The sequence below is a fragment of the Bos indicus x Bos taurus genome, chromosome 21, assembly GCF_003369695.1.
Source record: "Bos indicus x Bos taurus breed Angus x Brahman F1 hybrid chromosome 21, Bos_hybrid_MaternalHap_v2.0, whole genome shotgun sequence".
NCBI classification, from domain to species: domain Eukaryota; kingdom Metazoa; phylum Chordata; class Mammalia; order Artiodactyla; family Bovidae; genus Bos; species Bos indicus x Bos taurus.
This window is the reverse complement of record NC_040096.1, coordinates 29,561,287-29,576,721: the sequence shown is the minus strand read 5'-3', so window position 1 is coordinate 29,576,721 and position 15,435 is coordinate 29,561,287. Positions and strand designations below refer to the sequence as shown.

The 15,435-nt window shown below is 42.2% G+C and overlaps 1 protein-coding gene across 4 annotated transcripts in view; it reads left to right on the top strand.

Annotated features, from left to right (window-relative positions):
• The window catches only part of LOC113879687 (neuronal acetylcholine receptor subunit alpha-7), a 139,806-nt gene extending 128,900 nt beyond the window's left edge, over positions 1–10,906 (top strand). For all 4 annotated transcript variants that reach the window (XM_027521358.1, XM_027521355.1, XM_027521356.1 and 1 more), the window contains 2 exons: positions 1,433–1,542; positions 6,537–10,906. In XM_027521358.1, coding sequence (XP_027377159.1) covers positions 1,433–1,542; positions 6,537–7,055 — 629 coding nt within the window. In that variant the 3' untranslated portion in view covers positions 7,056–10,906. The remainder of the gene's footprint in view (positions 1–1,432; positions 1,543–6,536) is intronic.
• Positions 10,907–15,435: the final 4,529 nt, after the last annotated feature.

Sequence of the window (15,435 nt, the reverse complement as noted above, 5' to 3'; positions counted from 1 at the left end):
TTAGGGGTACACAGTATGCAGCCCATAACAGTCATGGTTTGGTCCCCCTTCCCTCCCCTTCCCAGAGGTCCCTGATGCTGATGTCAAGTCTCAAATGTCCTCCTCCAGTAGCTCCTTGTATGTTCCTCTTGGTCTCCATTGGAAAGCAATGAGTTCCTGCCTGCCTGGAGGGTAGGAGGTGTTTTTAACCAAGTGTATGACCACATACTTAGCCTTGTACAAGGATGTCTGTTTAAGAGCTCAGCCCCTTGGTGGATAGCCACAATGAAGGTTTATCTATTTATTGCATTTATGTTAGGATAATTCATTGTTTTGCTTGTTTAAGGAGACGTTGATCATACATATTTTTGTTTCACTATTTTTAATACTCTTTGCACTTGAATCCATGCTTCTAATCCCTTTTTTATTATTTTTTGAAGTATAATTGATTTGCAGTATCTTGTTGGTTTCAGGCATACAGCACAGTGGTTCAGTTTTATATATATAGTTTTTCAGATTCTTTTCCCTTATAGGTTATTACAAAATGTTGAGTAGAGTTCCCTGTGCTATACAGTAGGTCCTTATTGGTTATCTGTTTTATATAAAGTAGTGTATGTGTTAATCCCAATCTCCTAATTTATCACTCCTCCACACTGAAGGTTTAATAATCATCATTGACAGTTAAAGAATGCCCACCTGTGCCAACTTTTTCCTATACTCTTGGCCCATAAAATTGTTAATCTCTGCACCAACCCTGCAGAGAAGGCATTTCTGTCCCTGTTACACAGTAGAGACCTGAGGCCCAGAGAGGCTAAGTGGCCATTTAGGCTCACAGATGACAGCCAGTGTACCAGGAAGGAGCTCCATGCTGCTTCTCACCTGGGCCAACGTAGAGAAACGCATCCTTACCATCAAAGCTGAAGCTGATGTTCTCAGCCTGAAAGGACAATGCAGCTGACCTCTTCCTCAGACTGGCCAGCTGGCACTCCCCACCCCCATGGCCCTGGGTTGATGGAGCCAGAGCCTACTGTAAGTAGAGTCATTTTCCAGGCCTGAAAAGACAGCTGGGTGGCACCCGATCTGCCCTTGCTAGACCTCTGCAGCCTGCCCATGGCCTGCAGTCATAACTGTCGTGACCACCTCCTCTGTGTACCAGTGGTTTCAGTTCTGACAATGATGCTTCCTTATCAGACAACCTTATCACCATCCTATGAGGTGCACTTAACTTTCACTGAAGGACGAAGCAGTCAGGGTTCCTGAAAGTTCAGTCAGCTGGTGAGGCTGCTCACCAGGACTGGAGGAGGCAGCTCTGTATGCTGTGGGCTGTGGGCTGCAGGCCTGGAAGAAGTCACACTGTGCTCTTGAGCCTCACTCCCCAGCCCTGTCAGGATGCCACCGTCTGGGTTCCCCGCACCATGCTGTGGTAACACTCCTGCATCTGCGCTCTCTGCAGCCCAGTACTTCGCCAGCACCATGATCATCGTGGGCCTCTCTGTGGTTGTCACGGTGATCGTGCTACAGTACCACCACCACGACCCTGATGGTGGCAAGATGCCCAAGTGGGTGAGTTCCTCCCCAGCAACTCCACCAGAAGAGGGGTCAGGGTGCCTTCCCCAGAGGGGGCTCCAAGGATGACATCTATTTTAAAAATCCCCCAAAAAACTTGGATTCCAAAACAAAAAGCTACAGTTCCTCACATGTCTGCATATCTCTGCATCCCGGGGAGCAGGGTGAGTGCTGTCAGGATCCCACAGGGCTGTCCTTACAATCTGACATCCCAGAAATGGGCTTAGGCCACCACTGCATCTCTCACTGAACAGTGTTTCTAAACCTCCTTTCTGCACATACAGTGTTAGAAGCAACACAGAAGACGACAGCTGCTGGTTGGAGCTTCAAAACAGAATGAGGAGTGAAAAGAGTAAGAGACAGTGAGCAGTGTACACATATACATTAAGTTGTCGACAAAATAATCAATAAACAATAAGAATAGAAAGGAATTTTATCAAACTGAGGGCTAGCCTGGAAACCAGCTTCCCAGATGACTCTGAGAAACTGCTCTGGAGAAGCAGGATTTTCAGCACAGTTTTATATCTTGTCAGAACAAAGAACATTAAACAAGTTGGGGTTACATTTCTTTAACGTAAAAATAACAGATCAGCCTGTACACATTGATTCAGCATGGCCTTGGTTCCTGAGAAGGGAGTCTTATCATCAGAGGGCTAGCACTGACATCCCAGGAAGAAAGGCATTTAATTTTTATCATGGACACACTTTACTTTGGGTCCGTGTGCCCTTTCCTTTAATAATTAAAGCAGATGTACAATGTATGTTTGTTTTTGAAAAGTGAAATCGCACAGCTGTGTCCGACTCTTTGCGACCCCATGGACTGTAGCCTATCAGGCTCCTCCGTCCATGGGATTTTCCAGGCAAGAATACTGGAGTGGGTTGCCATTTCCTTCTCCAGGAGATCTTCCCAACCCAGGGATTGAACCCGGGTGTCCTGCCTTGTAGGCAGACGCTTTACCATCTGAGCCACCAGGGAATTCAAGTTAACTCATGCATAAGCCAGAATGACTTCCCTCTATCTCAATATATGAAACTTTATTTTATCACAATGCACATAGGAAAGTTGTTTAACCAAAAGTCTATAAAATAAAGGTAAGTGGTTAACAGTGGTGACGGGGGATGTGATAAAAGGAAATGGATGGAAAATAAACATTTGTCATCGTAGCCCAGGTCAGGCCCCATGGTCCCCACGTTTCCCAGCACTGATGGCCTGTGATGTGTGCTGATGCTTCTCAAGCCACGGCTGTGCTCCATGTAAGTCCAGCATCCAAAACACTATACCCACTCTTGCTTCAGTTCAGTTCAGTTCAGTCGCTCAGTCGTGTCCGACTCTTGCGACCCCATGAACTGCAGCACGCCAGGCCTCCCTGTCCATCACCAACTCCCGGAATTCACTCAGACTCACGTCCATCGAGTCAGTGATGTCATCCAGCCATCTCATCCTCTGTCGTCCCCTTCTCCTCCTGCCCCCAATCCCTCCCAGCATCAGAGTCTTTTCCAGTGAGTCAACTCTTTGCATGAGGTGACCAAAGTACTGGAGTTTCAGCTTTAGCATCATTCCTTCCAAAGAAATCCCAGGGCTCATCTCCTTCAGAATGGACTGGTTGGATCTCCTTGCAGTCCAAGGGACTCTCAAGAGTCTTCTCCAACACCACAGTTCAAAAGCATCAATTCTTCAGTGCTCAGCTTTCTTCACAGTCCAACTCTCACATCCATACATGACCACAGGAAAAACCATAGCCTTGACTAGACGGACCTTTGTTGGCAAAGTAATGTCTCCGCTTTTGAATCTGCTATCTAGGTTGGTCATAACTTTCCTTCCAAGGAGTAAGCGTCTTTTAATTTCATGGCTGCAATCACCATCTGCAGTGATTTTGAAGCCCCCCAAAATAAAGTCTGACACTGTTTCCACTGTTTCCCCATCTATTTGCCATGTTGGCAAACCTTGGTTGAGGGCTGAGCAGGGCCTGGACTTTTCCCACCTCATGTGATAATGTGACCAAACCCCCAGCCAGAGCAGAGCTGTACCCCAACCCCTCACCCCACTTGTTTCTGGGGCCCCACAAACCTTCCAGTCTTCCCGTCCAGAGAGCAAGGCTTGGGGACCACTGGGAGCTAAAGAAGCCTTCTCATGCCAAAACAACCCTGTCTTTGCTGACCCATAATCTTGAGTCCAAGTTCAGAGTCAGTTTAGGACTGAATGCAGCTGCAAGATGTAAAATGCATTTCCTTAATCTCCAGGAGCAGGGAGTTCCTGGGCCTTCTAAAAGTATCCATTGCACAATAATTTACAGTTACACAAAAGTTAACTTAAGAAAGACCTTTTTTTTCTTTTCTTTTCTTTTTTTTTTTTTTAAAGAAATTGGCTTTACAGAGTGACTGCCCTTGAATTCTTTTCACAGCAAGTCCTTATACTTGATAACTCTCTCATGGCATCAGCAATGGGCTCCCCAAAATGGTACAACCTCTCACATAGGTCATATCACCACAGTCTGCAGGCTTGTTTTGAGAAGTTCCACTCCCCACCCCTCAAAAAAAAAAAAAAAAAAAGCTGAGACATATTTGTGTACATTCACCTACATTCTCTTCTGACTTAGAACCTTGAAAGACTTTCTTGTCTATCCACCCATCTGTTTGAAATAAGATTTACAAGTATCAGAAGTCAAAATCAAAGAAGAATTATACATAAGAAAATTCTGCTCCCATTCCTACCCCTACTTCCACCACCAATTAATAACCGTTTCAATTAATTTCTTTTTCCTTCCAGTATTTATGCAGATGCCAAAATATAAACACATATTCTTATTTTTTCTGTTTTGACCATTGTACAGAGAAGGAAATTAAGGCAGTAAGATACAAAACCATTTTTAATGACCTAGTAGCACTTTACTGTTCCAGAGAACTCTAAATTAGAGCTGCTGCTGCTAAATCACTTCAGTCGTGTCCAACTCTGTGTGACCCCATAGACGGCAGCCCACCAGGCTCCCTCATCCCTGGGGATTCTCCAGGCAAGAACACTGGAGTGGGTTGCCATTTCCTTCTCCAATGCATGAAAGTGAAAAGTGAAAGTGAAGTCGCTCAGTCATGTCTGACCCTCCACGACCCCATGGACTGCAGCCCACCAGGCTTCTCCATCCATGGGATCTTCCAGGCAGGAGTACTGGAGTGGGGTGCCATTGCCTTCTCCATTGAATTAGAGCATATGCTGAGTATTCACCTCTCAGCACAAGAACATGTTAAAGCAATGGTGCAAAGCAAATACAAAATTTGTATTTCTCTTTCATTTTATGTAACACACTGCATTTTTCTTTTCTTTCTTTCTATGTGTTTTTGAAACATAAACAACCTCCAAGGAGCTTTCATTATAATCTGTTGCCATGAAGAAAACACTGCCAGTCCGGTGGCATTATGTGACATTTGCACAGCCAGAAACAAAACCATAACCTAACAGAAGAGGTCACAAGCAGACTGAGAAGTGCCAAGAGGATAATCTCATCTTCTGAGATGCTTTAACCTTGAAAGCTAATGATTCAGGCCATAAAATTCAAAATAGATTTAGCTTAGATTTAGCTTGAGCTGTGCCCCAGGGGATGCGCAGACCCCCACGTGTGGGACAAAGCAAAGCCCTGAATCTGAGGCTCAGGTCTCCCTGCACCAATGTGTCTGGGTTTGGGCACATTCACAACCCATGTGCTTCCTTGAGTTCTGGCTCTGGCTTTCTGGTGCCTTCCCAGTGGGGGTTGGGCTAAAGTCACGGGTGCTTGCGGAGAACCTAACAGACAGACCTTTTTATGGATGGGTCTGTGGAAGTCAGAACACAATAGGTGACTCAGACTCACTGTATGACCTTGAGCCAGTTTATCTCTTTGAGCCTAAGACTCTTTTTTTTTTTAATTTATTTTATTCAAGTATAGTTGATTTACAGTGTTGTGTTAGTTTCTGATGTAAAGTGATTTATATATTTACATATATATATACACGCACACACAGTGCATATATATGTGTGTATACATCAGCCATAAATGGAAAGGATTTGAGCTGATTTTGCACTCCATCAGCAGAGCTAAAATATTTACCATCTGGCCCTTTAAAGAAAGTCTGCCAACTCCAGCTTCAGACTTTCCACAGCACTTTGTCTTGTATCATCTCATTCAGTCTTCACTGCAGCCTAATGGATTAGGTTAGAGGTTCCTAAGCTGCCATGGTTCACAGCACCTTTCATGAGTCAGGGTTTTGTGTTTTCCAGAGAGTACCTAGGACAGAAGGAATACCTAATGGTTCTATAAATAAAACAGGTCAAAACCACTTACTAGGTACTTATGCCCTGACAACTTAGCACCTGTGGGCACAGCAAACCTCACACCTTGGGAGCATGCTACCCTGCTTGTCTGTTCCACGATGACTTTTTTGGCACTTGGCTTTTATCAGGACAAGTTCCAAAATCTGCTTTGCGAGGGTAGGATATCATGCAAGGAATGCAGTGATCTAATGTAACAGTCTGGACTGCTTCAGGCTAGGGATGCACATGGTGTCTCAAGTCTCACAGGGTTGCCCTTTAAAACTTAACATCTCCAGGGGTGCCTTTATGAGTTTGCTGCTGCACACTGGGGTACCTCACACAGAGCTGAAGATGATGGTCCCTAGTTCCAGATGTAAAATGCTGTGTTCCCCGGCTCAGGGCTCCCTTGAGAAGACAACCCTCTTCACCCACACAGGCTGTCTTCCCTGAGATGGCACTGTGCCCATAGCTTCTTCCCAGGGTGATTTTCTGCATTGCTTTATCATCACCTGACAATTGATTGAACCATCATACCCCGTTGGCACTGCTTGCCTGTGTAAACTCGCCTGGGAAGGTGTGGCGACCTGTCATGCCCAGGGTCCACCCCGGTCCACCCCCACGAAGTCTAGCAGGTATTGCAGTTGTACCCCCTTGCTGTCAGGATCAGCTGTGGGCCCTGCCCAGCTCTTCTAAGACTGTGCTGTCTCCGCAGACCAGAGTCATCCTCCTGAACTGGTGTGCCTGGTTCCTTCGCATGAAGAGGCCGGGGGAGGACAAGGTGCGGCCAGCCTGCCAGCACAAGCAGCGCCGCTGCAGCCTGGCCAGCGTGGAGATGAGCGCAGTGGCGGGGCCGCCGGCCACCAATGGCAACCTGCTGTACATCGGCTTTCGCGGCCTGGACACCATGCACTGCGCACCCACCCCTGACTCAGGGGTCGTGTGCGGCCGCGTGGCCTGCTCCCCAACCCATGACGAGCACCTGCTGCACGGCGGCCAGCCCTCTGAGGGGGACCCGGACCTAGCCAAGATCCTGGAGGAGGTGCGCTACATTGCCCACCGCTTCCGCTGCCAGGACGAGAGTGAGGCCGTGTGCAGTGAGTGGAAGTTCGCGGCCTGTGTGGTGGACCGCCTGTGTCTCATGGCCTTCTCCGTCTTCACCATCCTCTGCACCATTGGCATCCTGATGTCGGCGCCCAACTTCGTTGAAGCTGTGTCCAAAGACTTCGCTTGACCCAGCCCTGGATCCCAACGTGTAGGACATACACAGATACGCCATGATGATGGCTTAAAGAGAACTTGGGATGGCTGATCCCACAGCAGCATTAAACCCTGAAAGATGCACATGTACCCCATCGCTGTCATGTCTGTTTCAGTTTCCTTGTTACTTTCAGTAGTGGGAAGTCAGCACGTTTCAGTTTAACCCTCTTTAGTGAGCCACTTGATATCCTTGGAGCCGTCCTTATGGTCAGCAGGACCCCCGAGAGGTAGTTTTGTCCATCCCACATTGCCTGGTGAGCCCTTCAGAGGTTGGGGTAGCTCAGGACTGACTGCCAGGGGAGGCCTGGACAGCAGGTTTGCATGCCTGCATGTCACTTGCCATGAGGGCCTACGTGAAAATTCATACCTGCTTTTGCCTGTGTACAAACCTAGATTGAAGTTAATCACGATAATAAACCACACTCAGTAAACCCATCAGATGATTGATGAAACAAAACTAAAAACCCAACTACTCGTTTTTTTTCAATTCAGACTTTAATTTTCTCTACCAAAGACAGTTGATAAACACTTCTATGCTATGTCTGCCCTTTTAAAAAGAGACAATAATAGTTATCTTGTAAATTATTGTTTTGCCAGCCTGATTTTTTGCCAACTTACCCTCTTGGGAATCAGGATGGACACAGGTGTGTGTTGATTCTGAACCAGGACCAGATTCAGTCAAATCGGGGGAATTTCTGTAGATCCCAGACGCTCTCAAGCTTCCTTTGCTGCCCCTAGGCACCAGGCGGTTGAGTGAATCTGTTGTAGAGGACAAGTAGAATTCTATTAGAATTACCACCCAATGTAATAATAGCTGAAGCTAAATTAAACCACCTATGTTTTTTTAACAGTGTATTAAATGTTTCACATATATTGGAGTTGGTTAGCCTTATAAAATTTGTGGATCCATACAAATGCACAACAAAGTCACCAAAGTATTCCATGCATTTTCTCCTTGTGTCAGGGCTAAAAGGCTAAAAGACTCCCTGTGTTGCAGGAACTGGGGAGGGGGTGGTGTGGCTGATGGCTTTCCTGAATGGCAGGCCAGTGGTGGTTAGCAGGAGAGGCTGATAGACTAGCGGTGGCTGCATACCAGTAACTCCGGTTTCTGATTTGGCAAGGCTCAGTTTATGCACCCAGCTTCAGCCCAGAGAGCTGGCTGAATGAGTAGATTCACTGGAAGCTTGTGTTTTGAAAGCAAGGGGGACTTTCTTTTAAATCCAAGTGGTGATGCGGTTCTCCACTTAGATTTTCTACCTGACAATCATCACTTTGCTTCTCCCATCTTTACTGTTGAATGTGATCAGAGGAAGACACAGGACAAGACAGTCTGTCCTGTTCTGTCATTTCATCTAGTAAACTCACAGAGCTCAAAACTGCCGAAAATGCCTGAGCTCCTGGGGATCTTTAATTTGCTTCTAACCCCTGAAATGGCTATGTTATGAGGGAAGATTTGATTTTTCAGAGCAAAAGAAATTGCATGCCCTTCTCCAGCCATTTAGTTCACTCATTTCTGGGTGGATTTGTGTGCACTGAGGAAGATGGAGGTGTGTGCCTGCTCCCTATGTCTATGTGTGTGTGAATGTGTATGTGAGAACCTTCAGAAAAGGTACCTGGTTTACAGTGAGAAAGTTGATAAATAAGGACAGTCCAGCATAATGCCGTTTGGAGCAGGGCTGTCCTCAGAGTACACTCATTCTATATGGAGTGGATAAAAATGCACATTTTTTTTTCTATTAAAGTGTCTTTAGAAACAACTAGAAGTGTTTTGATATATAAACAGAGTACTTCATTTCTTACTGCTATTCCAAGTTGAACCCTACTACGTTTTGCTTTAATAACAAAACCTTTTTTGTTTTGTATTTTATACAGAAAACATGAAAAGGCAAACAGAAGGAGTTTGGATTTTGACCATGCAAATAACTACTCTGTGATTTAAAACGTAGTAATAAGGAAAAGATGCACATGTAGAAAGACAAGTATGAAGGGCTGAAAATAAGTGCCCCACCACCATCCCTGCCTTATCTCCTCATAGGGGACCACCAGTGAGCTTCTGGGGAGGGACGGGCATTTCCAGAAAGAAACAAAGGAAAGGAGACTGAGGAGGGAGAAAGGGGACGTGGAGAGAGAACCTCCTTTTCTGTCCATTTCTAGAACCTGTGCTGTGTGCAGTGCCCTGCACTTTGCTTTTTTCATTGGATGTTAAGAGATCTTTCCATAACAACATATAAAGATCTACCTCATTCTTAATAGCTACTTAGCCTTCCATTGTCCCTGTGCACTAATAATTTCTTTGTTTATTAGTGAACCTATAGAATATTTCCTGTCTTTATTTTTATACACAGATCTAGAATTAGCATCGTTGTACTTATATCATGACATACTTTTGTGACTGTATCTTGATATCGATTGGAACTTGAAAATGGAGTTGCTGAATTTAAGACTATGTCTATTTAACACTTTTGTCAATTATTGTCGGATGATTCTTCAAAAATTGATCTGTGGTTACACTTATCAAAAGTATAGTGAAATGATCAATTTCTCAGTTTTCTCAAACAGCTTTTATTCCAGTCTAGTGAAGAATAATATTACAATATTATTCTTAGTTCACTTTTTTAGGAGTGAAGTTGAACATCATTTCAAATGTTTTCTGGTCACTTTTTGGTAAATTTATGTCCTTACACAGTTTTGGCTCTTTCTTAATTTGGATGTATATTTTGAAATTTTTCTGTCTTATGTCTTGAAAATATTTTTGTCTTTTGAGGTTCTCTATTGATTTTCTTATTGTCACATATATAAAATTTAAAGTTTTATGTTGTCAATTTATCCTTATTTTCCATTTTAGATCCCAGAATTTGTTTCCAGTTCTAAAAGACCTTTCCCATTCTAAGATTATAAATAAATTTACTCATATTTTCTTCTAAATCCTTATGGTTTCATCTGTTTATCTTTACCTACTCTTACCTCCCAGAAGTTCATTTATTGCAGGAAATGAAGGTAAAGATGTGATTTTTTTCCCTTCAAAAGTTTAGTAAGTTATTCTAGCAATATATATAAATTGCATTCTGGTATAAAATTATATAGTCTTTTCCCCCTTTGTTCAAATGCCACTTTATTTGTAACTAAATTCCTCAAAGTGTTTGAATCTACTTCTGTTTTATTGATTTATCTCCCTATGAATTCCTTTAATTTATGAGGCTTCATTCCTATTAATATAAAATATTCATATTAATATAAATATTTTCAGGTCAAGGCTCCTCGGAACACTTGCCTCTCTCTTTCTTTTAACTCTCTTTCTCATACACACACTTGCCTCTCTCACACATAACTTTTTTTAAAAATGGGGCCACAGTGAATTTGTAGATTAACTGTTTTCCTATCCAAGAATGCTGCCATCCAACTTACATTCAAATCTCATGTCACTCACAGAGTTGTACGGTTTTGTTCAGATAGATCCTATGAATTTGTTATTGTCTATTTCTAGGTATTTTATCATTTGGCTACCATTTTCAATGGAATAATTTTTTACATTTTGTATTCTCACCAGATATATAGGATAGTAGTTGATTTTGTATATCAGTGTTATAATCAAACACCCTAATTGTAATTTCTTACTGTTTCTAAGATTTTCTTTTGCCTCCCCCTTTACACTAATTCCCCTATTTCTTTCTCTTAGCCAACTGCATTTGAGAACAGTATTAAAGAATAGTGATTCAGGCTGCATACCTGTTCCTGACATCAATAGGATGATTTAATGGCTCACCATTTAACTTGAATGAAAGCATGTGTTTTGCTTATAATAAACAGTATCTGTGTATTCTCAAAGTGTTAAGGCTTTCTGGGGGAAATATATGCTGGGTTTTTGGGGGGGTTTTTTTTGTCACAACCTTCTCAGTATCCATGGAGATGATTAGAAGGGTTTCCTTTTGCTCTTATAGGACATGGTATATTAATAGATTGCTTCAAACCAATCTGTTACTATGTTCCTGAGATGATCTGTACTTATGGTTTTTGCTATCCATTTCACATAGGAGATGAATCATTCTGCAGCTTGCTCTTGTGTGCAAAACAGAAAGAAACCAAAGAATACTGTATATTCTGCAATCATTTACTGGGTTTTAGAATCATCTTCTACTTAAGTGTCAAATGTCTCACCAGGGTGGGGAGCTGTCTGGGCATACACTGGGCTGCTTTTGGATTTCTCCCACTGGGCATGTTAGGTCCTGGGGCATTTCTGAGTCAATTTTGGAACATATTTTTTTTTTAGAAAATTAATTTTACTCCATTTTCAGTATATCTACATAGTTTTGCAATATGGGAACTTAGGATTTTAAATTTTATGTTTGTGATAATGTCTCCGTTTTTCATTTCTAAGTATGTACAATTCTCCTTTTGTTTTCACTGATTTGGCTCACTGAGGGTTTTATTTTTCTATATTTTCAGACACTGATACCTTAGACTTATTCATTAGTTTGGGTACCTGACCTGATTATATCCCCTATTGCCCCCTGGCTTACCTGACCATTCCTGGGACAACAGACAAGCAGTACAGCTGGGCATAACATCAGAGCTCTGGGGCCAGGACTGAAGCTTCATTTGACAGCAAGAGCCAGAGGGTCAAACCAGGCCAGGCAGTGGGGATGTGTCCGATGCAACAGGTCATATCACCACTGTGACCACAGTTAGTTGGAGAACAGACCCACCAAAGCTTTGACCACAAGCTTTCTTGAGGCTCTGACTCCTGGAAGTAATCTTTTCTTACATAATAAATTCTGTTCCCTCATTGCTTCATTCTTTCTGGCCCAGTCCTTCCTAGACCTGACTTCACTGCTCCTGGCTCCTTTTTAAATTATCACTTACTTCTTTTGAGTGTGGGTTTGACTTTTTAATATTGAAGCGTATTGTGTGATAGGGAGAGGACTGTCTGCAGTTTCAGGCTTTATGAACTCTTGTGGTATGTCTGTAGTGCACCCCACTTTGGGAATCACAGGAATGCAAAACATTCTCTCATTCTGCCCAGTTCTCCACCCCCTCTAGTCTGTTTATCCAATGTCTCACTTACATTCTTTCCTATTTTTTTTTTTCTGCTTAAACCTTATTGGGAACCTCTTCTTTGCTGTGTTAGACTTCTGTAAATCTCCCTTCTGATAAATACTACCCATCAACAAATTCTGCTGTTGTCTTTTGAAATTCTTATACTTCTTCTTTGGTTTTTATTATTTCAGTTCTCCTCTACTCTTTATTCTTGTATTTTTATATTTAAGGCTTTATTTTTTAGAGCAGGTTATAGAACCACAGCAAAATTGAGGGAGGTACAGAGATTTCCCATGTACTCCCTGCCCCCCAGATGCCTAACCTCCCTTATGATGAGGACTTGTTACAAGTGATGAACCTACACTGACGCATGGTTAACACCAAAGTCCATACTTTACAGGAGGGTTCGCTCTTGATGCTGTGCATTCTGTGAGTTTGGACAAATGTATAAAAACGTGTACCCACTGTTATAGTATCATACAGAGCAGTTTCACTGCCCTAAAAATCCTCTATGTTCCCATCTACTTATTCCCCATTCCCAGCCCCTGGCAATGGTTGATGTTGTCTGCATAGTTTTGCCTTTTCTAGAATGTCATATAGTTGAAATCACACAGTATGTAGCCTTTTCAGATTGGCTTCTTTCACTTAATATGTATTTAAGGTTCCCCCATGTCTTTTCATGGCTTGATAGCTCATTTTTTTAAGCACTGACCGTCCATTGTCTGTATCATTTATTTCATGATACTGATCCTTGCTCCTTTTCTAATTATCATTTACTTCATTTGCATGTGGATTTGATTTTTTTAATATCAGAGCTTATCATACCATAGTTTAGCCAACTGAAGGACTTGGTTGCTTCCAAGTTTTGGCAGTCATTAATAAAGATGCTATAAACAACCATATGCAGATTTTTGCCTGGAAATAAGTTTTCATCTCCTTTTACAAAACTACCAGTAAATATCAAGGGGTGTGATTACTAGATTGTATGTTAAGAGGATATTTAGTTTTGAAAGAAATCGCTTTCCAAAGTGGCCATACCATTTTGCATTCCCACTGATAATGAAAGACAGTTCCTGTTTCTTCTCTTCCTTGACAGTATTTGGTGGGTCCATCTTCCAGATTTTGGCCATCTAATAGATATATATGGTATTGATATTGAACAGGGTTCTTGGTGTTCCCCCATCAATAGCAATTGACTAGAGGCCAGAAAAGAAATTCAGACAAGGCTCTGTTGGGGCTCCTGAAGCAGCAGCAGGGAGCAAATGCAAACCAGTTCTTACTTGCTTGCTCCCTGAGGAGGGGGGTGAGTTTGTTCCTCATGCGGTGAGGGTAGGAGTGTGTCTGAGGACCTGGCTGGAGGGGTGGCTTAGGTGGTTTCCCAGCCCTTGGTGGTGTTGAGTGCTGAGGATATGCTTAGTACCCTGCTTTTGCTTCCAATACTGTTTTTTGCTCCTGGCTCTTCAGAAGTGGCAGTAGGGATTTTTTGGTCTTTTTGTATCTTTTTGTCCACAGTTTTCCCCCACTGCACATGTACGCAGTTATTTTTAGTTCCATATAGTTTCCTTGTATTTTATTCCTGGAGGAGAGGTTTGTCCAGGGGCAAGCATTGCCACACTACAGCAAAGGGTCCCATGTCCCGCCCTGTCTCAGTATCTCATTGTGGTTTTAACTTTAATTTCCCTGATTGCATATGTTATTGAGCATCTTTTCATATGCTTATTTGCCATTTTTTTTGATGAGGTGTTTGATAAAGTCTTTGGCCCATTTTAAAATCAGGTTGTTTGCTTTCTTATGGTTGGGTTTTATAAGTTCTTTGTATTGAATATATATTGGATAGCAGTCCTTTATCAAATGTGTCTTTTTCAAATATTTTCTCCCCGTCTGTGACTTGTCTTTTCAGTCTCTTGATATTGTCTTTCAAAGAGCAGAAGTTTTGCATTTAAATGAAGTCTAGTCTATTATTTATTTATTTATTTTGTAGATCGTGCCTTTCCTGTTTTATCTAAAACGTCATCTCCATACCCAAGGTCATCTAGATTTTCTCTTGTCATCTCCCAGGAGTTATATAATTTTATGTTTTAAAGCTAGGTCTGTGATCCATTTAGAGTTAATTTTTTGAATAGTGTATACGCTGTGTCTAGATTGATTTATTTATTTTCATGTGTGGATGTTCAGTTGCTCCAGCATTAGTTGTTGAAAAATAGGTGGAGGGGGGTTCAGGCTGGGGAACACATGTGCACCCGTGGCGGATTCATGTCAATATATGGCAAAACCAACACAATATTGTAAAGTAATTAGCCTCCAGTTGAAATAAATACATTTATATTAAAATTATTCTTTCCTCATTTAATTGCTTTTGCTGTTTGTCAAGGGTCAGTTGACTATGTGAGTCTGTTTCTAGGCTCTTTATTCTCACATTGGCTTCCATCTGGGTTCTCTATCCTGATCTATTTGTCTATTCTTTTGTTAATACCATGCTGTCTTGATTACTACATATTTACAGTAAAGTCACTCCTCTATTAACTTGAAGTCAATCCTCTATTTTTTTTTAAAGTTATATGTATTTTTAATTGTGAAATATAGCATATGACTTACCATCTTTAAATATATTGTTTGGTGGCAACTGACAAAGAACTAATCTTAAAAGCAACTCCTGCAGCTCAATTCCAGAAAAATAAACAACCCAATCAAAAAATGGGCCAAAGACCTAAACAGACATTTCTCCAAAGAAGACATACAGATGGCTAACAAACACATGAAAAGATGCTCAACATCACTCATTATCAGAGAAATGCAAATCAAAACCACAGTGAGGTGCCATTTCACGCCAGTCAGAATGGCTGTGATCCAAAAGTCTACAAGCAATAGATGCTGGAGAGGGTATGGAGAAAAGGGAACCCTCTTACACTGTTGGTGGGAATGCAAACTAGTACAGCCACTATGGAGAAGAGTGTGGAGATGCCTTAAAAAACTGGAAATAGAACTGCCTTATGATCCAGCAATCCCACTGCTGGGCATACACACCGAGGAAACCAGAATTGAAAGAGACACGTGTACCCCAATGTTCATCGCAGCACTGTTTATAATAGCCAGGACATGGAAGCAACCTAGATGTCCATCAGCAGATGAATGGATAGAAAGCTGTGGTACATATACACAATGGAGTATTACTCAGCCATTAAAAAGAATACATTTGAATCAGTTCTAATGAAGTGGATGAAACTGGAGCCTATTATACAGAGTGAAGTAAGCCAGAAAGAAAAACACCAATACAGTATACTAACACATATATATGGAATTTAGAAAGATGGTAACGATAA